At 31.4% G+C, this 27,975-nt stretch overlaps 1 protein-coding gene across 1 annotated transcript in view; it reads right to left on the bottom strand.

The window, feature by feature from the left end:
* Nucleotides 1-4,540: 4,540 nt before the first annotated feature.
* Nucleotides 4,541-27,975, bottom strand: part of LOC109122428 (F-box protein SKIP3) — an 82,465-nt gene continuing 59,030 nt past the window's right edge. Inside the window, exon 2 of the mRNA XM_059736348.1 lies at nucleotides 4,541-4,827. Coding sequence (XP_059592331.1) covers nucleotides 4,556-4,827 — 272 coding nt within the window. The 3' untranslated portion in view covers nucleotides 4,541-4,555. The remainder of the gene's footprint in view (nucleotides 4,828-27,975) is intronic.

The raw sequence follows: 27,975 nt of genomic DNA, 5'->3' as shown, positions 1-27,975 counted from the left end.
ACATATAAACAAGACTTAATGTCCTAACACAAACCATAACAAAAGATAAATAAGAAATAAATAAAATAGAACAATGCAAAATGACTCCTGATTCAATGCTCACCCCCTTCAACAATTAATGCAATATCTAATAATTTTGTAAATAGAAAAAATAACTATTCAAAACTCTCTTTTCTTGATGTACAATTAGAAGAAAGAAATTATCAATTAGCTACTAGTTATGATAGTAGTAGTTTTTATGAATTGAATATAGATGGTATGAGTGAACATCAAATAATCAATTTACTTCATAAAATGATGATGGCTACAAATTCCCATAGAATCAAAACTAATAATTCTATTTTCCATGTGACTTATTGGTTTGCTTAAAGGATGGTGGGATTATTATTTGAGTCAAAATGATAGATAATATATATTAAATACAAAAAAGACAATAGTCAAAGAAGAAGGAACATCAATTCAAACTAATGAAGAAGATGTTGTTAATACTTTAATATTTGCAATAACAATTTTTTTTTTATAGGAGATTCGGTTTATTTTCAAGAAAGAACTTCATAAATTCTCAATAATCTTAGATGTCCAAAACTTTAAGACTTCAAATGGTATAAAGATATGTTTTTAGTCACATGACCGTATCTGATTGTAGAAGCCATTATTTAAAAGAAAATTTTATATCATCTCACCCGCTTAGACAAAGGATTAGAAATTTGTACAATGGAAGAATTCCTTACGAGTCATTAACTTATGGAGAATTAATTACCTTTATCAACAATGAAGGTTTAGAGCTCTACACAGATCTCAAATTAAAGAGTCAAATGAAAAAAGAGAAACAAGATAACAAGAAACAATTAGGAAAATTTTGTTCATATTATGGATACGATACCTTAGTAGGCCCTTCAAAAATGAAAAATAAACAAAATAATACAAAGAGTAAAAGTCACCAAATAAATCAAAATTTCAAAAGAAAATTATAAAAAACTAATAATAAATCAAAATCTTCTAATAAAACAACTTTCAAAAAAAAGACTCCAACATACTACAAATGTGGGAAAATATATCATTATTCAAAATACTGTCAATTAGAAAGTAAAATTATTTTTTTAGAAATAAGTGATGAACTAAAAAAATTTAATGATCAGTCTAATGATTACTAAAGAAGAAAATGATACAATTGAATATTTTGAATCAAAAGAGGAAAATCAAATACTAATAACTCAATAAACATGAAGTGAAGAGTCAAGTCAAGATGAATCAAATAATAAAAAAGAATATGATAGAATTTGTGCATGCTCCTATAAATCAATAAATTTTATTTCAAAAAACTTAAAAACTCCCTTAAACATTTTTATTAAAAAAAAAAAAAAATTTACTATTCATAAATTCAATTTATTTTCAATTTTGGTAAATTAAAGATAAATTGCTTAGATATTTTGTTTATGTGTCAAATACTATACTAACACTTAAATTTTTCCTACAGATGGAACAAAAAGAGATTAGTTTTGAAAATTTTACTCTTTCGATATTTCCTAAAAGTAATCTTTCATTCAGGATTCATAAAATGTTGAAAATCTAGACAGATCACAAAAATGCATTTTAGTAAACCTCTAAAATGCACAAAGTGATATTAAAAAGTTAGAAGCACTTAATGCATTATCTTTTTATTTTAAATAGATTAATGATAATTTAGACAGTGTTACTAACCCTTCAAGTTCTAATAAACATTGCAAAACAATGGATGCAACTGTTGAAATTTTCAACTACTGATAACAAAGAATTTTTTTTTAAAGAAGATTCAAATGTAACATTTTCAAAATATTTGCAAATTTTCAAAATATTTGCAAATTTTCAAAATAAAATTCCAAAGCTTTAAAAAGGAGGACTAGATTTTCATTTTATTAACAAAATATTTTAAATATTCCTCAAAACCTTAGATAAATGAAAGCTTGAAGGCCCAAGCTACAAGATAAGTGCAACAAGAGCACATAACACAGTTTATTGTTGACTGTAGCATTTTTGGAATTCTTATTCAAGGAATAATTTTTATTTGGAAAACTCATTATGGCAACAACAATATTGAGTGTCCAAAGTTGGATCTCTTGTGTAGAGAAATTCCATTAGAAGGGCAAAACTATAAGTGTGCTCTCACTTATAGTATTTGCAAAGCTAATATAGACCTAGACAGTTATTACCTAATAATTATTAAATTCAATAATGAACAAATTAAATTAACTCCAACTCTTTTCATGGATATGGGATAATTCATTAATTAATTTTCTCTAGTGATGAGTAAACTAATGGATCTGGAAGAAAATTAACAAATGTTTTTAATTCCTTCATTCAAGGATTCGAACAAGTCAAACTCATCATTGAAAGTAAGCCTCTTGAGTGGTTAAACGATGAAGGAGTTTATTCTACTCAACATCTCATTTTCCTCTAAGCCCATTCAAGAAAACATCCTTTGTTTGGTACAAATGCCCTTTGGCCTTGTAAATCAAGTCTCAAAAAACAAATTCGTCACTGGAGATCAAGAATGACTACTAGACAATTAGACTTTGAGATTTATAGTTCTTCTAACAATAAACTCATTACTGAAGATAACATTTAAAAATTCACTTCTTCGAGTGACCTTCCTAAAATCATTTTTCTTTATTAATCTCAATTCTCATATCTTATTAATCTCTACAAAAAAGAATATGTCCAAGAAAAATAAGATAGAGAATATTTCGAAAATCTTCTTCTTTAAGAAATGATGAATTGAGATACTTGAAAACTCTTTGTACAATTGTATCTTTGTAGTTATCTAAAAGAAAAAAGATTGTAAAGTTGTGAAAAGATGTGAAGATAAAAAATAAAAAATAAAAATGGACAAAGTTGAAAAGTGGTTGGGGTACTTCAAAGTGGATGGTGAAGTTTCAAGTTTCCCAACACAAAAGCCAATTCAAAACGTGAAATAAAAGAGACAAATTGTTATTCCTTAATAGTAACTTTTTTAACCTTTCTTCAATGCTCCTAACACCCATAAAGATATTGAGCTGCAAGTTTCAAAATGTTTGAAGATTCCTATTTGAATATTTAGAATTTTACTAGGAAGGTAAGAGTTAGTTGAGGAAAATTGATTCATTAAGGTCAAATATGATGCTTATTTACATAGTTCCTTATACATATATATACTACAACATTACTACTATATACTAGACCATACTTTCTAAATGTGAAAAAATAGTGCCATGTACCATAAGAATTTTTTTTTTCCATAGTTAGCTTATTCATCATGTAAGTGGGACAAACCTATAAAAGTAAAAGTTAAATTTAAACTCTATAACTTCCATTCTTGAAGGATGAATGCCCCTCAATAAGTTGGTATTTGAATAGTTTCAACTAGATGAATGAAATGAAATTTCTAACTTTATGTGTTATTACATATGAATTATAGAACATAATATTAATCACAACATAACTTTTTGCTTTTTGCACTATTAGGACATGGTCATCAACTTGATGCTTAGGTTGCTCAACAACTTGTGGTAGGACAATTTGTTTTTTCTTAATGTTAGAGCTACTAAATTAGATTGAGGTGTGTTAGGCATCATCTGAGAAAGTTGGGCTAAAATATTTGCCTCAAACTTAGATTGTTGCTCTTGAGATTCTTTCACAAATTCCACATAGCACGATCCGCCATGGAATGGAAATATTGGCATGGTGTATAATGCTTGCCTTTAGCCCATACTCAACCACTGTATTCAGGAGTGCCCAATGCTTCTGTAAGTATGTCATTATTGCCACTAAAAATTCGACCACTTTTTTGTGACTCTTTCAACATCTTGTCCTAAAACAAAATGATGTTATTAACTTCAATGTCATATTGGTTAATATTAATAAGGTCTTAAAATAAATGAAATATATGTTAGAAAATGTATACTTATAATCTTTTCCACCATTGGTATGACAACTTCATCATAAGTGCCATATTTCTTTTCCATTTATTTCTTCCATAATATGCTTCTATTAATGATTTCTGCATAGCTAGTTGTTGCCATCTATTAAGATATTAGAATGTATTGTAATGAGTCTTTAATCAATTTATGCATAAAATAAAAGAAAACAAGAAACTATCTTTAACCTACCATCTCATCCACAAGACCAGAATATCCCTTCCTACTAAGATGATGATTAAAAATATGCTTCTTCCTTCTTTCTTTTTGAACTTCATATTTAGTAAATGTGAATATGAGTATAAGGCATGCAGATGAGTTTAAGTTGACCTAAAATCTTTTAGACAATCTTTCCTTCACAAACATACTCCAATATTCATCTTGAATAAAATTATATTCAATTGGTGGTTTCTTAAGGACCTCCAATTGGTTTTTGAATGGAATAACACACTTGATAGTCAACATGTTCTTGAATGATAGAAAACATTTGCCCATTGTTAGCTTATAATTCCCCTTATTTTTACTATCCAATGTAAAAGAAGCCTATAAATCATTAACATAGTTTTTAGTAATTAAAAATGTTTCATAAACATAATTGGAAAAAAGTTATACACTAAAAAAAACTATTTCACCTCAATGGTGTCCCATAGGTTATTCTTCACTTGAATAGGTACATTTCCCCAACTGCTATATCTAATTAGCACCATAGTATGTGCCAATACTCCTAAAAAACTTGTTAGATGCATAGAAGTTTGTCCAACATAAATACCACCAGGATTGTACTTTATTAGAGGCTTTACCCCTCTACTCCGATTCTTGATAATCATAGACTTTCTAGTTATCCCTCTACACCTCCTTCTTGTAGGTGGTTTTTCTTCTTGCTCTAGATACATACCTATAATAAAAATAGTTATAAAGTTTAAAATTAAGTTTATAAAATATCCATAAATCCATAAAAATTTTGTATGAAATATCTAACCAAAATTTTAAATATCAAAACTTCAATTGCATAAGGCATTACCTAATGAATTGAGCTATATAGAACACAGTATTGAAAATAGATTTGTCAATGTTTTTCTGAAGCTAATTTGACATTAACTAAAACTAAAACCATAACAATCATCTAATAGTATAGAAAAATGAACTAATAAGCATAAGGTTTACCTTATAGAAAACTATAGCAGCATATTAGTTCACTACATAAAAAAAGAACAACTACTTAGTTAGACAAATACATGTTCTAATAAAAACTAAAATGCATTTTGAAATAAAATAAAAGTTTGATCACATCATTATAACAAGGCTTCAATTCAGTTACATTGGTTCTCAACCCAAATCCCCTCACAATCGCCTCGTATACAAGTTGTATCAGAGTCATCCATAGCATTAAATGATTCAACTTATGGCAAAAAAGAAATGAGTAGATGGTGTTCAATAGAGTTGTCCATGTGATCATCACCCTCATCTATTTCCAAGAAGTCTTATTGAGGAGTTGATAAAACAACTGACCATCTTGGATCAAGTTCATCTTGTACGTAGAAAACTTGCTTAGTCTGGGAGACTAAAACGAAAGGATCTGATTTTTGAGCCATTTTGCTGAAGTCAACCCAAGATCATCAACTCTGATTCCGTTCTTATTATCAATCTAATCACACTTGAAGACTTGAATCCTGAAGATGGTGTAATCGAGGTCCCAAATCTCAGTAATAACCCCATAAAAACAAAGCTCATAAAATATTGGATTTTTATCCTTGGCAACAACAATTTGCATTGTTATAGCTACAATACTAACTCCACTATTTTAGGTAGCTCGTAAATCATCACGCTCCTTGGTATGGTAGTGATACCCATTAATGACATAGCCATGATACTTAAACACATAATGGCTAGGACCATGAGCTATCCATTTAAAGGTTTCAGATATAGGTTTTTCATTACCAATGACAACTTCAACCTGTATAGATAAGTTATAGTTATTATTAACATAGTTAACCAAGAGTGTAAAGAATACGGTAAATTTTACTACCACTCTAGTACCTTTTGTCGCAACCAATAAGTAAAAGTAAGCATATGCTCATCCTATAACCACTTTTATCTTTTAGCTTGACGTGGATATTTCATTTTCAACCATTTCATATGATCTATATGAAGTCATGTATAATAATTTTGTAGTTAGTATCCTATATTTATTTTAAGTACGATAAACAAAGAAACAAAAGTGTCTCTAACTTACTTAACATAAGGTTGGATGATTGTTGTATTCTCCAACACATAATGATGTGCTTGTAACCATAAATTGGAATCAAACTTCATGGTATGACCTCCAAATACAGGTACCCCAACTTTTTGGTCAATGTTTGAAGTATTAGGAATTCCAATTGCACCTACATTTGTAAGTACTCTGTACAAAACTCAATGCATTCCTCTGCAATATAACATTCAACAATGCAACCTTCAAGCTGATTACAGTTTCATAGATAGCCTTTTAACACCTTGATGAACCTTTCAAATGGGTACATCCACTTAAGCTAAACTGGTCCATAAAGTCTCACCTCTCTTACAAAATGCACAGTAAGATGCACCATGATATCAAAAAATGAAGGTGAGAAATACTTTCAAACAAGCACAATGTCACCACAACCTCATTTTGTAACTCATCTAATGTAAAAACATCAGCCACTTTACTAAAGAGAGCATTGGAAAAGAAACTCAATTTATATATGGCATTCCTCACATGCTTTGGCAAAATAGATCGTAATGAAATTGGGAATAACTGTTGCATTAATGTATGGTAGTCATGGGATTTCAAGCCATAAAGCTTCAAGTCTTCCATTGACACACGGTTTCAAAGGTTAGAGTAGTATCCATAAGAAACCTTTAATTGTGAAAGAGTTTGGCAAAATACCTTATTTTCCATTTTGGAAAGTATATAACATGTAGCAGGAAGATATGTTCTCTTTAATTCAAACATTGGTGTCGATTCACTTCTTAAGCCCATGTCTACAAGATCTAAATGATAGTTGAGTCCATCCTTTGTCTTACCTAGAATGTTGAGTAAGGTACCAATGATAATTTCACAAAGATTTTCTCAATATCAATTACATCCAAATTATGATGAACATGAAGATATTTCCAGTACTCAAGATCAAAGAATATTAACTTCTTCTTCCAACAATTTGTATTGCTAACTTTGGATTTACCATGATTAACTCCTCCCACCCCCCCCCCCCCCCCTATGAATTGCAAATGACATTGATTTTTCTGAGAATTTTCTTTCCACTTAATATTTGTGGAAGTGGCCTAAACTCTTGTTCACCATTAAATGCTTTCTTTTGTTTCCTAAATAGATCGTTGCATGGAAGAAATTGTCTATGCCCTGTATATGAGTTTTTTTTCCATGTTTCAATCTATGAGAATATGTTTCTTCTCCACATATTAGACAACCAAAATATCCTTCAACTGTGCACCCAAAAAAGTTTCCATATGCAAGGAAGTCACTAATTGTCCATAATAGAACAACTCTTAATGTAAAGAACTTTTGTTGTTGTGCATCGTAAGCTTAGACTCCAATCTCCCACAATGTTTTAAGATCTTCTATCAATGGTGCTAAATAGTGTCAATGTCATTGCCAGGTTGTCGTGGACCTAAAATTAACAAAGATAACATCATAAATTTTCTTTTCATGCACAACCATGGAGGAAGGTTATAAATCATCATGAGAACAGACGAACAACTATGTTTGCTACTTAATGAACTATGAGGATTTATGCCATCTGTCGAGATGACAAGTCTCATGTTTCTGGGTTCTAAGGAAAACTCGGGCCATTTATGGCAAACTAGCTTCCATGATGGTGAGTCTGATGAATGATGTGTTTTCCCATCAAAATCTCTTTCTTCGACATGCCATATGAGTTCTTTTGCGATTTTTGACGATTGAAATATTCTTCTAAATCTTAGAACTGAAGGAAAATACCACATTACTTTCATAGGAACTACCTTCCTCTTTTTAGTTCCTGTCTTATTTGTCTTCCACCTTGAAGTTCCAAAAGTAGGACATAAGGATGCATCTTTCAACTCATTCCTATAAAGTATACAATCATTGGGACATGCATGTATTTTCTCATATTCCATTCCCAATGTATTTAATGTTTTTTTTGCTTTATACATAGACAAAGGCAACTCATCATTTACAGGCAACATATTTCCAAGCATTTCTAAAAGCTTTGAAAAGCTTTTATCAGACCACCCAAAGTGTGCTTTCAAATTGTACAATTTAATCAATATAGACAATTTTGTAAAGTTTCTACAACCAGGATATAAAGGTTTTTTTGCATCTTTCAATAATCTTTAAAATGATTCTGGGTCATTTTTACAATCCTCCTATGCAGCTTGAACCATTTCTATTGTACTATGCACATCATCAAATTGAAATCTATCATAATGTTCTGCTCTTGTAGTTGGTGGTCCACTTGGAGCTGCCTCTCCGTGCCAATACCATATATGGTAACTTTGATCAATTCCATGGAAAAACATATGCTCTCTAATCTTTTGAGGAGCATGGAGTATCATATTACCACACTTTAAGCATGGACATTTAATGGAGTTTTAATTTCTAGAATTTTGTATTGCAAATGTGATAAAACGTTCTACCCCATCCTCATACTCCTTCGATCTTCTATCCTTTGAGATCCATGAACAGTCCATTTTTTAATAACAAACTTCCAAAAGTGATCAAACTTCAAATTGAAGAAAATATCAACATTTTATATGCCATTTGTTTAGCAACCTCTTTTTTCTTTGTTCAAAGAATAATCAAGAATCAATTTAATACAACATTTGTTTAAGAGGCTAGATTTAAGAGAAAAAGGGTGAGCATTAATGTCCCAACCATTTTGAATTTTGTATATAGATCTACATTATTGGAATAACATGCTAATTGTTGACAATTTTAAAAAGTGCCAAGGAAAAATAGGTCACTGTATATGTTATATGTAGTTGTGATTAAGAAGCTATAAATGTTATTAACCTTTAATACTTGCATTAAAAGGGATGTACAAGCTCAATTAAACAAGTGCATATTAATATTATTAACATATACAATTCAAGCTATGTTGCATGTTTTTTGCCATCTAACATCTCCAACTCCGTAAATTAGGGAGTGGTTCTTATCCCATATAGGAATACATAATCTCTATGTGTCAATTGCCAATGTGCTCAATTTAATTTTAAAAAAAATTCAGTAGCATTTCCCTATGGTTCTCCAAGTACACAAAATGGACAAGGCATAATATGTGACCTTGTCTAAGTATGTACCTAGAGAATAAGAAGAAAGAGTACCAAACTTTCTTTAAAATGAATTAAGAACAAGCAATTAACTTTATAGATATTATGTTTTCCTACACTGTCCAATCGAACTATTCAAGCATCATTTGTAGAGAAAAGATCTTTATCACATGGTAGACAATTTAAAAGTTGTCAATGTGAAACTAGTATAGATAAAACCATTTTCACCTTTTGGCAACTAAAATGTCTTTACTATGTAATAACAAAAACTTTTGTCACACAATGATACTTGAATGGGAACTCTAAGGTTGCATGCAAGCATAGTTGATTAAAATTAAAACACAAGTACTTATTGAAATATTACAACAAAACAACATAACTCTTATTTTATTATGTTTATCTTGAATATATAACATTTAACATGGAGGCCTAAAAACCTTTTCGCAACTTAGAGAGAAACATCTTCTACAAAAAGGTCCACATCAAATTAATCTAAATTGACAATTTTAAATATACATCAAGTAATTATCCTACAAAAAAAATAATAAGACAATCAAAATTTTATAATTGATTTTTTATCAAAATTTTAACCTATAATGGCATTTTGTGAATTAAATAATTTTAGCTTGTCTCTATGTAGTGCTTCTACATTTGATGTTTTTGAGAAGAATTCACAAGCATTATAAGGATAATTTATGGTTTAACATATTGTAGACCCCCATTTTGGGGTGTATTTTTGCAGGTGTTATTTTGCCACATGTTAAGATTTTGGAGGGCCACGTGTCGTCTCAGGATTGGCCATCAAACAATGGCATCTTACCTATTGGTGGATGTGGTAGTTTAGCTAAAGAAACAATGAGAGGACGACACGTGTTGGGGGGAATATTCTGGACTGTTTTGAAGAAATGGAAAAGAGTTGAGGCTGTTATGGAGCAGAGTGTGTTTTTGGTTGCTTGAGGGAGATAACCAGAGAAAGAGAGAGTTGCAGACAGTTTGAGGGAGGATCTGGGCAGAGGAAAGTGAAGAGAGAAGAATCCAGCTGAGGAGCGTGGGTATAGCTTGAGGGAAGAAAACTAGTGAGGAAGGGGGAAGAAATGAGAGATGTCTTACAGAGAGAGGGAGCACACCATTGTTTCTTTGAGTGGGGATTGCTGATCACCGGAGCTAAGGTGGATATTCATTTGTGGTGGTCGTTTTTGGAGGGCAAGACAACTTGAGGGAAGAACCGGGTTAGGAAGAAAAGGCTTGAGAAGCAAGAGAGGCTTGAGGAAAACCAGTTGAGGAGCGTGGTTGTTACGGGAGAATGAGAGAAGCTTGAAGGAGATCACCAGAGAAAGAGTTTGGTAGAGGAGCTGGGAGAAGAACCAGTTGGGAAGGAAAAAAAGATACAGAGGAGTGAACGAAGACTGAGAGAGAGCTGCAAAGTTTTGACAAGAAATCAGGGGAACTAGAGGAGTTGAAGGGGGAGAAGTAGAGGAAGGTAGTGCTGTGGACTTCCAGGTAAGGCCACTATAAGCTTGGCATATTTCTATTTTCTTAATGTTCAATTTCATTCTCTGCTGACCTATGAATATTGTTTTGCTGTTTAGTTTGGGTATCAAAAGTTTCTTGGTTGTTTTGGTTAAATATGATTATTTGTCGTATAATGCTCTGTTTTGGTTTTCTTTTGTATTCTTGATATTCCCCTATAAATAACCGGATTCATCTTTGGGTTTGGTGTTTGATAGTCATATTTTTGCTCTCCGTTCGTCCCACCAGTTTTCAGCCCGTTTATCACTCATGAAACGAGGCTTTGCCTAATAACTCGGGTCTCTCATTCTTGCTCTGTTTTTAGCAATTTCATTCTCCATATTTCTCTGCTCCTGTGTATCTAGTTGTGGAATGCCTTGGTCCGTGTATCACCATCTGAGAGTTCCTGCTTATAGAGTGTAAGTTGTGGTTACAAAGTCCTTGCCTCAAAAAGTACTTTGAGGGATATCTTGAGTAGTTGGTGCTTGATTCCGCATCTTGCATCAGGAGGTAATGCCTTTGATGTTGCAATAAGTTAGTATCTGGGCTTGTGAAGAAGAAGAGCAACTTTGGTGGCTTCACAGGAATGTTGTTCCATGAGAACGGTGGTTCCATACTGAAGCAAGGGCTATCAGATAATGGTGAAGCTTCACTCAAGATCACTCTGATCCGAGTCTCATCATCACTCATCTTGATTCTGACTGTGTTCTCTTCACCGAGTTTGGTGTTTGTTTGGATCATAACAATGAGAAAAGAGGTGGACTTCTGAATGATGTTCTGTGCATCCATCTAAGCGGCCCTTGGATCAGAAGTGGTATCGTATGGCCTTTTAACCAGAGTTGGTCAATGCAAGGGTGAACGATGGAGGAGATTTCTGGATCATTATGTTACAAACAAAGACTTTGGCAAAGCAGTAAGAGGAATCAGAGAAATGTAGCAGGTTGATAATACTGAAGAGGCAAAGAAGACATTGATCATTCTTTAGAGAGCAGATCATGTAAGCACATTGATAGCCCTTGAGTGTATCAGTTACTAAGAAGAGCAGCATGATGTTTGTTCCAAATTTCGGTGAATGTGTGGGGTCTTATTTTTCAACTGGCCTTCAACTTCATTTAGCCAACATGGAGAATCTTCACTACATTTCCTGGGTGCCTCGTCCAGCGTTTTGGGAATCATTATTGGATACCTTCCTCCAGAGAATTGGCCATCTATTATATGGGGTTGCGGGACTCCATGGGTGTTTGATTAACAACAGATCAATCTTGGAGAGGAACTTCAGCAAGCATGGAATGTGTTGCTTCATGCCAGTGACAATAACACAATATTCCAGGTCTATTCCTTTAGTCAGCTCGTACTAGGTCAGTCTCATCAGAAGCAACTTAGATGGATTTGAGCTAAGCCATTTGGAAGATGAATAAATTATGATTGATTGCATAAATGGTGGGGCCTACAATCTAGAAGAAAACCCTCTCAGAAAACACCAGCCCCTTCTCATCTTTCCCCAGATGCATGCATGACCACCTTGGATGCCTCATTTTCCAACCCATTTCTTTCTCATTCCACCATTAAACCCATTTCTCTCACTATCTTCCACTATCCATCCCACTAATCATAACCCATACCTTTCTTTCATACCTACCAAACCCGCGCACTGCCTCCAGCACTTCATCCTCTCTCATGGCATCTTGGGCGTTGAAGAAAAACTACAGGTCCGCAACGACGCTTCATCAATTCTACACAGGCGGCTCCTTCGCTATCGCCTCTGACGGTTCCTTCATTGTCTGTGCCCGCGACGATGCCATCAAAATCGTGGACTCCTCCAATGCTGCAATCAGGTCAGCCGTCGAAGATGACTCACAGATCGTCACTACTCTCGCTCTCAGTCCCGATGACATACTGCTTTTCTCCTCGAGCCATAGCAGGCAGATTAGGGTTTGGAAACTCTCATCGCTCACGTGTATTCGCCCTTGGAGGGGGCATGAGGGTCCTGTGATGGGCATGGCTTGTGATGCCTCGGGTGGAGAGCTTGCAACAGTAGGAGCTGATAGAAAAGTCCTTGTGTGGGATGTTGATGAGGCTTACTGCACTCATTATTTCAAAGACGCCTCTTAAGGGTAATCAGGATAGTGGAGGCATTGGAAGGTAAGGGTTACCGGTTGCCCTTAATGAAAGGTCGTGTTGTTGATTGGGATGTGTTTGAGCAGGCATCTGGCCAGTAGAAAATGAGAGATGAGCCACAAGTTGGAGGAATCTATGTTAAGCTTTTCTTGAAAGACCCCAAGTTCCCTCTTAGAAATCCAAAGAGGTTCTTGGAAGGACTGCTAGACCAGTATCTTTCATCCATTGCGGCCACACATTATGACATGCAAGCTGTTGACCCTGAACCACCTTTACTTCTGTCTGCTGCATTGGTGTCATTATTACGAGTATACCTTGCACTTGCAGATCATGTAGGATACCTCATACATGTGCCTAAACTTGTGGTTGCAGCACCTTCCCAATAAATAACCTGACTCCCAAACTTTGATTTGATTTTTCGTAGATCATCTTTTTCAAATAAGGAGTCACACTTAGAGTTTTCTTTCTTATTTTATTTTCCCTTTAAAAATAAAACAAAAATAAGTGACAACTCTAAATCATTTTTCTAAAAAATAAGTCATTTTTAAATAAAAAAAGAGAGTTTGTCATCGAGTGGAAGCACATAAACAGAAATACGGGGTCCACATATATGTTTTTTTTCATTTAAAATAAAAATTATGAAAACATTAAGTTTTAAGATGGCAATTTTTTTGGTTTGATTAAAATTTTAATCCCTTTGTTATAAAACTAATATAATATAATATACATCTAAATAATATGTAAAGAAATTCTAGATGCCTATGTAAAAAACATAAATAGTGCATCCTATTGGAAATAGTGAGAATTAATTTCATATTTTGGAACATTGTATATAGTCAATGATACGAACAAATTAGATTAAACAATATATTTAATAAACATTTCATCACTTAAAATTAATGCATGCAAATCTACATATTAGTGTGTAAAGCATGACTCGCTTTGTAAACCATGTATCATAATACAGGAGCACACAATGATGAATAGGGAACATGGTTTTTATAATTTTAAAAAATTAATATTTTTTTTTGAAAGTATAATTTTAACCTTTTAAATATCTAAATCAAGTAATCATGGTAATAGGAAATTTATCCCAAATACCCCTTTGAACCAAATATCCTAAAATTGTTTTTAGGTTATAATTAAATTTTGTGTTATCAATTTTAATTTAACTTTTACTATTTTATATCTTCAAATGGTTTGGTAAATTATTTTAATATATTTATTATCAATCAAGTAAATTAATTTAATATAAAATATATTTATGTAAAATAATTTTTAGTTTAATAAATAAAATATTTATATTATACTTTTACGATAATATTTTATCCATATAAATAATATTCACCCATGATAATATTTATATTCCTTTTATTTCATATTTCCTACAAGATCTTATATTTGATTCTATTTCATGTCATTTTTAACCTTTTAAAAAATTCTTAAGAAAATTTTGAAACATAGAATTGGTTTATTCCTTTTTTCGCTTTTTTTTTTGTTAGTTTTATATAAATAAAAATAGAGAAAATACCCATATTAGAAAAATATACCTATAAATTTGGAATTCTTTTATGAAAAAATCAATTAAAATGAATGAGATAATATTTCTATTTTCATCCTTGAACTATTTAATTAAAAAGATAAGGATTAAAAAATTGTAGAAGGTATTTTTTTCTTCTTATTTTTAAAAGATAAAAATTATTTTTTTGAATTTATAGTTTCAATATACCTTCATCAAATAACCGTTTCTTTCTTAAATATTCATTTTATATTTTATCAAATTGATAATAGTAATAAACGACGACAATAGTAAGTGATGAGAAGAAAATAGTAATAAAAGCAACAGGGAAAATGATGACGAATAGAATGAAGAAAGCAGAAATCTTTTTCTTGGACAATGCCACGTCAAAGCACAATGAGACCAAGGGAGGAAGTGCTCTGGAGGCGTCAAGCCTTAAATGGATGCCATCCATTGACTCACGCCTGAGCAAAGCCTGAGTCATGGTAGCGAATATGTTTGAATAAAGAATATTTTTCTAACATACCCCAATAATGTACTGAAGTAGACAACTGAGAGTTACTACTTGTAAGCAAGAATAGCCTAATCATCTTCATTTAGGAGCATTCATAAACACTACTACTGTTTTATTGACCATAGACACTGATCTAAGAACATAAATCATTATTATAGCTTTCATAGATATTTATTTTTTAGCTTTCTGTACGTGGCTTTCTCAACCTTCTTTTCTTTTTAACAACTAAAAATGAGAATAGTCATACAATTACTAATTGGGTTATTCAGGATCCACTCATTACGACCCTAGGTTACACTGTATCAAACTGTTGTTCTTAAAGATTCATGATCTTTACTGATCTAAGATTTAAAATCTAATCGGAACAAGTTGGTTAGTTTGGTCTATATAGCCAAAACAACACAACTATTTAAATTTTGAATTGAACCCATCAATCCATTGACACCAGATCAATCTTTATTAAAATCTGCAGGTGCATAACCACAGTTGTAGAAGAAAAGTTTGTCCAAAATGCATTAAAATCAAGCTTTAAGTAATAGGCCTACAATGTATAACTTGGTGAGTATTAGAGGAATATTATAAGGAAAAAAACACTGTAATAAGTGTAATATGCATTACTTTTCTCTAGGGATTTCTATGTTAGGACATCTTCACTAGAAGAAGTCTTCATTGGAAGCTCTTGTGGGATTGGTCTTATGATGTTATTATTCTATAAGAGGCTAAAAATAATTAGTATAGAACACTACACCCATTAAAACTAATAATAGGAAAAGAAGCTTACCCATTTAGTTGCTATACCATCCTATTATTATGCTACTTACATATTCTGCAGATTCGTTAAATTGCTTATGCTTGCAGAAATGTGATCTAAGAGAAATGAGCTCAAAATCTAGTCATTGCAATAGGAAAATACTTAAATATGATATTCTAGAAAAAAAAAAGAATGATAACATTAAGGAAAATGATTAGATATTGTTTTGGTCTAAGGAGTTAAATAACCATAAATTATTATTTTCCAAAAGGTCTTCTGAAATGCACATACTATGTGCTAGTTATTTACAATTTACTCACAATTTTGTTGTGTTTTTTCAAAAAATATTATCTTTTCATCAGGTGTGAGATTGAGGTATTCCAAAAAACAAGATACATAAGATATTCATGAATATTAATTATCTTTTTATTGGGTGTAGTCACTTCTGTCTTGCCAGCCTAGGTAAACACAACTAGATTTCAACCCTCAAGAGTACAAGCAGGAAATAAGATACCCCAAGTACAGAAATGAGAGAATAAAAAAAAAAAAGAAATGTTAGATGACATGGGAAATTTTTCATTACCTCTAATGTGTTCTGTAGCATCTAAACAATCCGAAGTGTAATTGTTGAATCAAGACCAGAAGTTGGTTTATCAAGGAACAGAAGTGATGAGCTGAATAGGATTTTCATTGCCAATACACTCTTTTTCTCTCACCACCAGAAATCCCTCTAACTAATGCACCACCAATTACTAAAAAACATCAAAAAACAAAAAAGCAAAGTGTTATATATGCAGTAACATAATCTCAATTTTGTTCAATGCACACAATTACTCTCCAGCCAAGTACAAAATATTTTTTGACAAAGAAAAATTGGAAGTCGCTAGCCAAATTAATTATATAGTGAGTTGTGGAATCTAGATGATGGAGCTTAATGGGAACTAGTAAAACACAACCATCAGAATAACTTGATAAGAGGTGCATGCCATGTGAGCAGCGATGAAGATGGGCGATCACTTGATCACCCATGCATGTTGGGAAACTTAAGGATTTGACTCAAACTAGTCCAATTGTGAAAAGAAAAAAAAAAGGAAAGTTGAGACCAGGCATATCTCATGATGTTATAGAATCTGGGTTATAAAATTAGCTAATTGATAAAATTGTTCACAATTATTTTTAGTATTGTGATGTTGATTTAATAAATTCCATTTAGTAGTTTTATATCCCTTAATAGCCATACCTCATAGTTTTAACATGAAATATTTCTGTTTCCATGCCTAATCTCACCTTGTATATTTGAAAGCCCTATTGTGCTTGGAGAAATGTTAATTAAAAACTCAAGTTTTCTCTATTTTAGTCATCAACAAACCAGAACTAGTGGTAGCAATAAATTTACTCTGATTAACAATATAAAAAAAACGCATAATATAAAGGAAGAGGTGATGTTGTAAAGATTTGACCCTAAGAAACCATGAAAAATGAAACTGCTGCAGTTAAAATATTATAACTAAGCAGAGACAGGAGAGCTAAATAGTTCCATAAACCTAGATAGTGCAATAGGAGAAGAAATAGCATAGGATCAAATTTGTGTGCAAGTTTGTCTTTAAACATACAATTGTTTGAAGCATGAGAAATTCTCAATATTTAATTTCCTTTACATTTTATAACAAAGATTTTGGATGTATATATTAGTGAAAGTGAGGACTCAAGCATGCTATTTGATCAAAGAATTTCCAATGATTTTTTTTTCTAACTCCCAAATTTTTGCACTATTCTCCTTTTCTAGTAAGTCACATGGAAATTTTTAAGACTATCCACCTCAAAAACATTAACATTAGCGAAAAAAGTAATTTAAAATTTTATTTGTGTATGGAAAGTAAGGGTGTGTTTCATTTTCAGTAAGAAAAAATAGCAGTAGGTACATAAATTACCTATGACCAAGGATCAAAGCAAAGTTGAAAACCGTGATTTGAAAGGCCAATGACTATATCTAGCTTTCGTGGCTCTTATATAAATTGTCATAACAATGAGATGTTTTAGTAGAAAGATTTCCAATCTACCTCTTAGCAATGCTGGAAATGCAAGATACTTAAGAAGAAGATATTAAATAGATCAACATCTTATCTTAAAACTTCGATTAAAGAAAAGAGTGTTATCTTTGGGTACTTAGGAATTCAAGGGTAGCTATTAAAACTTACTTTTGCATGATGTTTAGATGATAGTAACATGAACATCTATGGTCATGCTACTTCATGGATGATTGCATTAATAGAGAAATTCCCGTATCAAAATTCCCTTAGTTATCACTCCTTGATTCACTTTTGAGGCCCCAATAATAAAAAATAAAAGGTTTCAAGAACCCACATATTTGATGATGAATTCCTCTGTTTCAATTAACTTTAATGCCACAAAACCAATAACACTTTGGTGGCATTAGCTTCTTCATAATTGCTATCCAATAGCAAAGAACCCTCTACCCCACCACCCAACCACCTTAAAAAATACCTCATGTCTTTCTCTCAAATACCCCATATAAATATAATAATTTGCCTTGGATAATTCCATAGAATTTTTAGTATAGGAACTACTCCGAAGATTGACTTGTCTTGGCAAGAGCTCCATATGCACAACTTGCAAGCACGATCTACCCCAACTAATACCCAAAATTTTCAGTTAAAGCATATAGGGTTTTACTTCGTTTAAAGATATAAACTAGATTCATAGGAATCTTTTTGGTTGGTAACACATTTTTATTTAATAAACCATAAAAAAGTTATATCAAATTTGATAAAAAATATTAATATAATTTTTAATGAAATTAAGAAAAACCAAGAAAAAATCAAGACTTTACCTTGAATCGCTAAGTAGATGGAGACGATGGAATGTCTTTCTGTCCCAAGTTGTTTCCCCTCAAAACAGTTGGAGTTATTTTTCTTGTTTCTTCGAAGAAAATTTGGTTTGGCTAAAGGGAAAATGAAAGAAAAAAAAATTAGGGTTTAGATTAAAAGAAAAAAGAACCCAGCAGAATCTCTACATGTGCAAAACTTACTCTTCCAACTGGTGGACTCCCCACTTCAACTGGTCTTCTGATCCCGACTACATTGACGGAATACTTCTATTGTTGAAATGAAAACCTTTAAATCTCATCTCACTTTTGGTTACTTCACAAAGGAGAAGGCCAAACACAGCTTTGACAACTGACCACTAGTACATCCTAGGCAAGTGAAGACTTAGGGTTTTGAATGCTCTAAATGTGAGATTCGAAGGTATGTGAAAGGAAATCATGTTTTGGTAGGTAAGGAAATCGAGTGGAGAGAGTGGAAATTTTAGGTATGTTTTAGGTAAATATATATACTAGGTAGGATAATGACACTTTTTAGAAATATCAAGAATGCAAAAATGTTATATATCCAATGACACTTAAAATAAGCGCCAACATTTTTTAATTTATACATATCAACGACGCTTGCAAAGGTGTCATAGTAAACAAGTGCCAATGTTTGGGCATAATAAATAAATAATGACATTTTTTTTTAAGTGTTAAGGAAGCATCATTGTTCTTGTTTTTTGTAGTAGCGTCTTAAAAAAACAACACCTGTGAGCTGAACCAAGTCACTCATAAGCAATATTATCTGGAGGGATCCCATAGCTCAAGCCCTTTATCGAGTAGCTGTCTTGCTGATCCTGATCCTGCTTAGAAGACTTGAACATCTGCACCTGCAACTTCTTCTTTTCCTTGGCAAATAACCCTTCGGCTAGGACTGTTGAATTCGTACAGTTTGCCTTAATTGAAATAACAAAATGACCACCAGCGTCCAGGAGATATAATACATTCGGGTGGGAGTCTTTGCGAGCATTGGGACTAACAGAGCTTTGGGGTCTAATCAGTCCAAAAGAGAACCTAATAATGGTCGTTTCAGTATATAGCTCAGAAGGTTTCTCATGCTGCCTGCCACTTATATCCTTGTTAACAACATAAGAACTGGAAGCCAACAAAGGAACTAGAAATATTAAGAGTTGGGTCTTTCCTGTTTCTGCCATAAAAGCCTTATGAGAGAGGTGCTTCCTGAAAGTTGGATTAAGATGGGATGAACTGCGTCTCCATGTTCACAACATAAGGATGGACGATCTTCCAGACTGCATGACAAAGATCATTTGACTGTGGAAGGTTGAGGCTCGAGTCACAAGTGCAAAAGGCTCTCCATCTTCGATAACCATCTATTTGAAGTGGACTTTTGTTTGCTCTCTATTCCTCAGTGTGTGCTTATTATCTAGCAATCTGTACAGTAGATGCCTTGATTGTATTCTGGGTACCAAAAAAAAAAGTCTTCACATTCAACAAATGCATAGCAAGCACCAATATTGTCCTTTCGATTCCGAATTACCACGTTGTCAAGCTTGAGTCTACCAAAACCAAATCCCTTAGAAGTTTCAAAAGCAGGTACAAATAGTTGACAAGTTTCTCACATAAGCAGACTTTATTCCATCTCCAACTTCCCCCAAAGCTCCTCTGCCACTTTTGATGCAGGCCTTTCAAACATTACTGAAGATGCATCTAAGTATCCATTACAGGGTTGTGGCATATCATGCCATTCTGAAGCAGATGTTATGATCTAGAAAACTGTATTTGTCAATTGGGTCGCTTCCTATGGTATTCACAAGTGCCACAAACTAAGAACTCCCAGAAGCGATAACAACCTCTGCATATGTCTAACCCAAAGTAAACCCGTTATTCACAATCTTCATAAAGTTTTCACCTTTCTTGCAATACTCATGCCATTGTAATCTCCGTAGCCCAGAACACCAAAGAAAAGAGATGGAAGAAATATAGATGCAGAAGCATAGAAAAAAATAATCCAAGAAAAAACAGAGGAAGGAGGATAAAGGATGGGTAAACAAACAAGCCACATTTCATTATTTTTAATGGCCTTGAAATATTGAACATGTCAAGACGAATTCAGATAAAACTATATCAAGATTCCACCAACATTCAAGCTCATAAATGAATCCCTGTTTTAGCTATTTACAGGAAGAAACAAAGGAGCCAAGAATAGAACCGTAATAGAGTGAATTTATGAGCAATTAAATTCAGAAAAACAGAAAAGTGGCCCTTATGTCCACTCCAATAAGCAAAAATAATGCTAAAAAACAACCAGAGAATCATGAGGAATCGAATATAAGTGAGGATGCAGAAAATAATGAGGAAACGTAAATGGGCAATCTCCTCTCTGATTGCTTGGCTTCAAGCTATAGTTCTTCTCCCAAAACTTTTCAAAAAACTAGTGAACACCTGTTTTATTTCTTCTCACGAAATCAATGAAAATCCCTTTGCTCTCTTCTGCGTCTCCTTCCAAAGATCCTCCCCCAGCAATCAAAACGAGCTCTCTTTTTCTCTTCCAAAGTTTATTTCAGATTCAATTTCTGTGTTCTTGTGTTTGATTTCTATTTGAAATTATATAGACAAAATTCATGTTTTGATTCATAGATAGAATTTATCTTTTGATTTATGAACCGTTTTTATGTCTTGGGTGTGAACGGTACCAGAACCACATTCTACTTAAGAATTGAGTGATATTACTATTTGGAACCGTCTATAATCACTGAGTTAGTTCAAATTGAATTTTCTGTGAACGGCTTGGTCAACCTAGATAATTGTGTTTAAGGGCAAAAGAAGTGTAAGTCTCGTGTTTATCCACTTGTGGTAGTCCCTGTTCAGAAAATCATTTGAATTTATTAAGAATGAGATTGTGATTATTTTCTGTGACAAGGAGTAATATTATAAAGAAATTAAGTAGATTTAGTTCTTCAAGATCTCTTGGGTCTAATGCTAGTTCTGCATCCTCGTCTGATAATTTTGCATTCACATCACTTACTAAAAATATTATTAATAGTCAAGAAATTAATATAGCACAAATAGAAAATCAATTACATAATTGGTCAATTCCTCATATGAAAGTTAATACAATATATCAACAAGGAAAATTTGAATTAAGTCAAAATTATTAAATTAAAACTTAAGAAAAAACTATTTCCCTCAATCAAAATTTAGAAAGTCTTCAATTATTAAGTCAAAACACTATTCATTAACATAAAACGAAATTTAATTATATTCATATAGGATTAATTCAAGTTGCAATAAAACCTTTGTTTTGCTTAGGTCTAGATATTCTTGTATTAGTCTACCTAAGAGATGTTAGGGCAACTAAATTTACTTATTTTGTGCTTAGTATGATTGATTTAAACCTTGCAAATGGTCTTATTTATTTCAGTTGTTATCCAAATTTTTCCATGAATATAAATGATCCAAGTATTCTGTCAAACTTAACTTTAAACATTAAAACAAAAAATATGAATTTTGTAGAAGAAGCCCAAACGATAGCAATAATTTATAGGATATATTATATAGTTATGACTACTCAATTAAATCCAAGAGCTATGTGTCAATTAGTTAAAGATGAAACATTACTATTACAATATAATCCTAATAATATTTAAGCTTATGTTTCTAAAAAACTTCAATGGGAAGAAATTACCCAAGGAGGTCAATAGGAATTAAAAGATTTAACAAATCCAAAACCAATTGAACCTCTAATAACTCCTTCAAAAATCATACAACATACAAATGACACTGTTCAAATAGAATTTAGTCCAATCTCAAAATATTCATTTACTCAAGATTTTCTCTCTACAAGACCCTCTACTTCACATACAAATTCAAATAGTGTCAATTTTACTCCGAAAATTCTTATTTCTATTTATCAACAACAAGAATCCCCTGTTATGTCTCCTACTCATTCTGATATGTATTCTTCTCAAGTTAATATTATTCATAAGAAAAATTATAAGAAAACTCCTTTTAAACCTAATGTTGAATGGATAAAATTAGATTACTTTTTCCCTTATAATAAACCTAGAAGAGCTTATTTTCAAACACTTTCTCCTCATATTAGAAATGCATTAAGAAAACAATATGAAAATTATATGAATCAAAAGAAAATGACTATTCATTTTTTCCATTGGTTTTTCAAACTTAGAAAGAAACGAAAGCAACTTATAACTTTAAGAGATGAAGAAGGACACAAATTAGCATTGAAACATATAGAAATGATTCAAAAAAGAATTTCAATAAGAACCTCAGAATTAGGTTCTCAACCACCCCCGAATAATCATCAATTTAACTTTGACAATAACTCAATTACTGCTTCACCTTTTAAAATTCTAAGAACAAAAGATGAACAAAGTCCCATAATTTACAAAGATATTAGACAAGTTCAACAACAATTAAATTATACAAATCATTCTCTTCAATATTAAAATCAACAAACAACAAAAATTTCTAAAATTTTGTTTTCTTCTACCCTAGGAGGGAGGATAGAAGAAACATCAAAATCAACATTCTCTTCAATCTCAACCTCATCAAAATAAACATTTTCTTCAACCTTTTCCGCAACTTTATCATTATCATCATCATCATCATCATCATCATCATTTTCTAGGTCTCTAGAACAACCTTTCATTATTTCTATAAATGCTGCAAAGTAAAAAATACAACTCTCTACTCCAACATAAACAACGTTAAAAGAAACATAACTTAGATTAGATAAACTTACCATTAATGGTATTACTCAAACTAAGAATCAAATTCAAATCATAACAAAAGATAAATTATAAATCAATAAAATAGAAGAACAATTCAAAATGTCTCTAGATTCAATAGTTATACTCCCTTCAACAATTAAAACAATATCTAATAATTTTGTGAGTAGAAAAAATTATTATTCAAAGTCTTCCTTTCCTAATGTACAATCAGAAGAAAGAAATTATCAATTAGCTGCTAGTTATAATGGTAGTAGTTTTTATGAATGGAATATAGATGGGATGAGTGAACATCAAATAATTAATTTACTGCATGAAATGATGATAGATGCTAATGCTTATAGAATCAAAACTAATAATTATGATTTTCATGTTGTCGATACCTTAGTAATACGGTTCATTGGTTTACTTAAAGGATGGTGGGATCATTATTTGAGTCAAACCGATAAAGAATATATATTAAATGCAAAAAAAAAAAAAACAATAATTAAAGAAAAATGAACATCAGTTTAAACTTATGAAGAAGATGTTGTCAATACTTTAATATTTTCAATTATAAAACATTTTATAGGACATCCAGTATATTTTCAAGAAAGAACTTTTGAAATTCTCAATAATCTTAGATGTCTAAAATTTCAAGATTTAAGTGGTATAAAGACATATTTTTAGTCAAAGTCATGGCCAGACTTGATTGTGGAAGTCATTATTGGAAAGAAAAATTTATATCTAGTTTACCCATTTTATTTGTTGAAAAGGTTAGACAAAGAATTAGAATTGTATATAATGGAAGAATTCCTTACAAGTCATTAACATATGGTGAATTAATTACCTTTATCAATAATGAAGGTTTAGCTCTCTAAACAGATCTCAAATTAAAAAGTCAAATGAAAAAAGAGAAACAAGATAGTAAAAAAGAGTTAGGAAAAGTTTGTTCATACTATGGGTAGGACACAATAGTAGCCCTTTCAAAAAGGAAAAGTAAACAAAATAATATAATGGGGAAAAAGCCATCAATTGAATCAAAATTTCAAAAGAAATTTGTAAAAAAGAATAATACTAATAAATCAAAATCATCCAATAAAACAATTTTTAAAAAGAAAACACCAACCTGTTATAAATATGCAAAAGTAGGTCATTATTCAAAAGACTGCCAACTAGAAAACAAAATTAATTCTTTAGAGATAAGTGATAAATTAAAAAAATTGATGATATGATCAATGATTAATTAAGAAAAAAAATTCAACTAAATATTATAAATCAGAAGAAGAAAATCAAATATTAATAACTCAAGAAATATCAAGTGAAGAGTCTAGTCAAGATGAATAAGATGATAAAAAAAATGTGATGCTATAAATGTGGTAAGGTAGGTCATTATTGAAAATATTATCAATTAGAACATAAAATTAATTCCCTAGAAATTAGCAATAAACTCAAAAATCTAATAATAGGATTAATGATTAATAAAGAAGAGGATGAAAATTCAAATGGATATTATGAATTAGAAGAAGAAGAAAATCAAATTTTAATAACTCAAGAAATATCAATTGAAGAATCTAGTTAAGATGAATCGATAAAAATATTGTTATGGTATTTGTGAATGTTCTTATAAATCAATAAATCTTATTTCAAAAGATTCAAAAACTCCTTTAAATATTTTTATTCATAATTATCTACACCTCGTAAATTCAATATATTTTCAATTTTGATATATTGAAGATAAAATGCTTAGATGTCTTATTTAAGTTTCCAAAAATTTACTAACATTTTAATTTTCATTCCGAATTCACAGAAATTCATTTTAGACAACCTTTGGAATGCATGAAGTGATAGCCAAAAGTTAGAAGCTTTAAATGTTTTATCTTTTCATTTTAAACAGACTAATGATAACTTAGAGAGTTTTTCTAACCCTTCAAATTTTGGTATGCATTACATCCCAATGGATAAAGATCTTGAAAGTTTCAATTGTAGGAAACAAAAGAAAATTTCTGAAGAAGAGTTAACAACTACATTTTCAAAATTTTTTTCAAAATGAATTTCCAAAACTTTCTAAAGAAAATTTAGAATTTCAAAAATCAAGATTTTCATTTTATAAACAAAAGATTTTAAATCTCCCTCAAGACCTTAGACAAATGATAAGTCTAAAGGCCCAAGCTACAAGGGAAGCCAAGTAAGAGCATATAATACAATTTCTTGCCGATTGTAGCACTTTTGGAGTTACTATTCAACGGATGAGTTTTATTTGGCATACTCATTATGGCAATACCAATATTGAATGTCCAAAACTTGATCCCTTGTGTAGGGCAATTCCATTAGAAAGACAAGACTGTAAGTGTGCCCTCACTTATAGTATTTACAAGGCCAATATCGACTTGGATAGATATAGACCAATAGCCATTAAGCATAAAAATGAGCCAATAGAATTGACCCCTACTCTCCTCATGGATTATGGATTACTTCATTAACTAATTTTCTCCATTCCATAATTTTGTCTAGTAATCAAAACAGAAAAATAGAAAATTTAACGTCTAATTCTATCTAATTTATAACAAAAAATTGAACACAAGAACACATAAATTGAATCAAAAATAAAACTTTTGTATTGAAAATTATACCTTGATTACAAGAGAGAGTTTTTTTATTACAAACTGGCTTGTTGACAACAGAAGGATGTGAATACAAATGAATAGGTTTTTGGAAGGAGGGGGATTACAAAAGCTAAGAGAGAAATTTAGAAGACACTCTTAATGGCTTTGGTCTCTGCTTTCTCCACTCTTGTCGCTCTACCTTGTGATGATCTTGATGTCTCTACTTATAGAGAAACTTTGATGGATTTGAAGCTTGATGAAGTCCGTAGACTTAAGACTTGTATGAATCTGAAAATAATTTGAGGAGAAAGTTGGTTGTTCTTTTGCTTGATTACTTCATGTCAGGAAGACTTAAGGTAGGTATGACACATTTTTTTTTTCTTTTTGATTATCAAAGAGCTTAGAAGAAAATCTGAAGAGAATTAATTATCTTCTTACACGTTGCCTTTTGAAAATTATGTTAGTAGACAATTTTTACTATTTAAATAGTGTTTGACTATTTAACACTATCTCAATAGTGTTTGATTTTTTTTCTTGTATTTTATACGCACTCTTTTTTCTCTTCTTTTTCAAACTTTTTTTTACTGGATAAGTATAAGTAAACAAATGTACAAATATACAATTGTACAAAAGATTTGTGAAATCTTTCAACTAAGCATCTCTAGGAGAATTTTTTTCAAACTCTCTTCGAGCTTACTTTTCTTGAACATAATCTTTTTTATATTTATCGACAAGATAAGAAAATTGGATTTGGAATAGAAGAAAGACTTCAGGAATGACATTTGCAGAGATGATTTTTTGAATATTGTCTTAAGTGATGAGTTTATGGTTAGATGAACTATAAATCTCAAAATCTAGGTCTCCTAAAATCATTCTTAACCTCCAATGACAAATTTGTTTTTTGAGGAGGTTGACTTTAGTACAAGGTCAAGGGTCCTCTGTACCAAACAATTAATGTTTTTTGTGATTAGCTTTGAGAATGATGAGGTGTTGGGTTGGATAGACTCCTCCATCATTCGACCATTCTAGAGGTTTATTTTCGATGATGAGTTCAACTAATTTGAATTCTAGGATGAAGACATTTAATATGCAAACTGCTAATTTTCTTCCAAACCCATTTGTTTGCTTAGGATTGGAGAAAATTAGTTGATGAAGTAATCCATAATCCATAAAGAGAGCAGGGGTTAGTTCTATTGATTCATTTTTGTGCTTGATGACTATTGGTCTATATTTGTCTAAGTTGATATTGGCCTTGCAAATACTATAAGTGAGGGCACACTTACAGTCTTGTCTTTCTAATGGAATTGCCCTACACAAGGGATCAAGCTTTGGACATTCAATATTGGTATTGTCATAATGAGTATGCTAAATAAAACTCATCCCTTGAATAAATAACTCAAAAAGTGTTACAATTAGCAAGAAATTGCATTAGATGCTCTTGCTTGGCTTCCCATGTAGTTTGGGCCTTTAGACTTATAATCTATCTAAGGACTTGAGAGAGATTTAAAATCTTTTTTTTTTATAAAATGAAAATCTTGATTTTTGAAATTCTAAGCTTTCTTCATAAAGTTTTGGAAATTCATTTTGAAGAAATTTTGAAAATGTGGCTTTCTTCATAAAGTTTTAGAAGTTGATTTTGAAGAAATTTTGAAAATATAGTTGTTGACTCTTCTTCAAAAATTTTCTTTTGTTTCCTGCAATTGAAAATTTCAAGATCTGTATCCATTGGGATGTAATGTACACTAGAACTTGAAGGGTTATAAAAATTATATAAGTTATCATTAGTTTGTTTAAAATGAAAATATAAGGCATTTAAAGCTTCTAACTTTTAGCTATCACTTCATGCATTCTAGAAGTTGTCTAAAATGCATTTATGTGATATGTCTAAATTTTCTATGTCTTTATGAATTCGGAATGATAGATTAATTTTAAGAAACATTGGAAGAGTGAATTTCCCAAACTTAATCCATTCTTGCTCTATCTATAAAGAAAATTCAAATGTTAGTAAATTCTTGAAAACATAAATAAGATATCTAAGCATTTTATCTTTAGTATACCAAAATTGAAAATATTTTGAATTTATGAGGGGCAGATAATTATGAATAAAAATATTTAAAGGAGTTTTTGAATATTTTGAAATCAAATTTATTGATTTATAAGAACATTCA

This window comes from Vitis vinifera, chromosome 4 (genome assembly GCF_030704535.1).
Source record: "Vitis vinifera cultivar Pinot Noir 40024 chromosome 4, ASM3070453v1".
In the NCBI taxonomy this organism is placed as follows: Eukaryota; Viridiplantae; Streptophyta; class Magnoliopsida; order Vitales; family Vitaceae; genus Vitis; species Vitis vinifera.
Note: the sequence above shows the minus strand (reverse complement) of the source record. Positions and strands in the feature narration are given on the sequence as shown.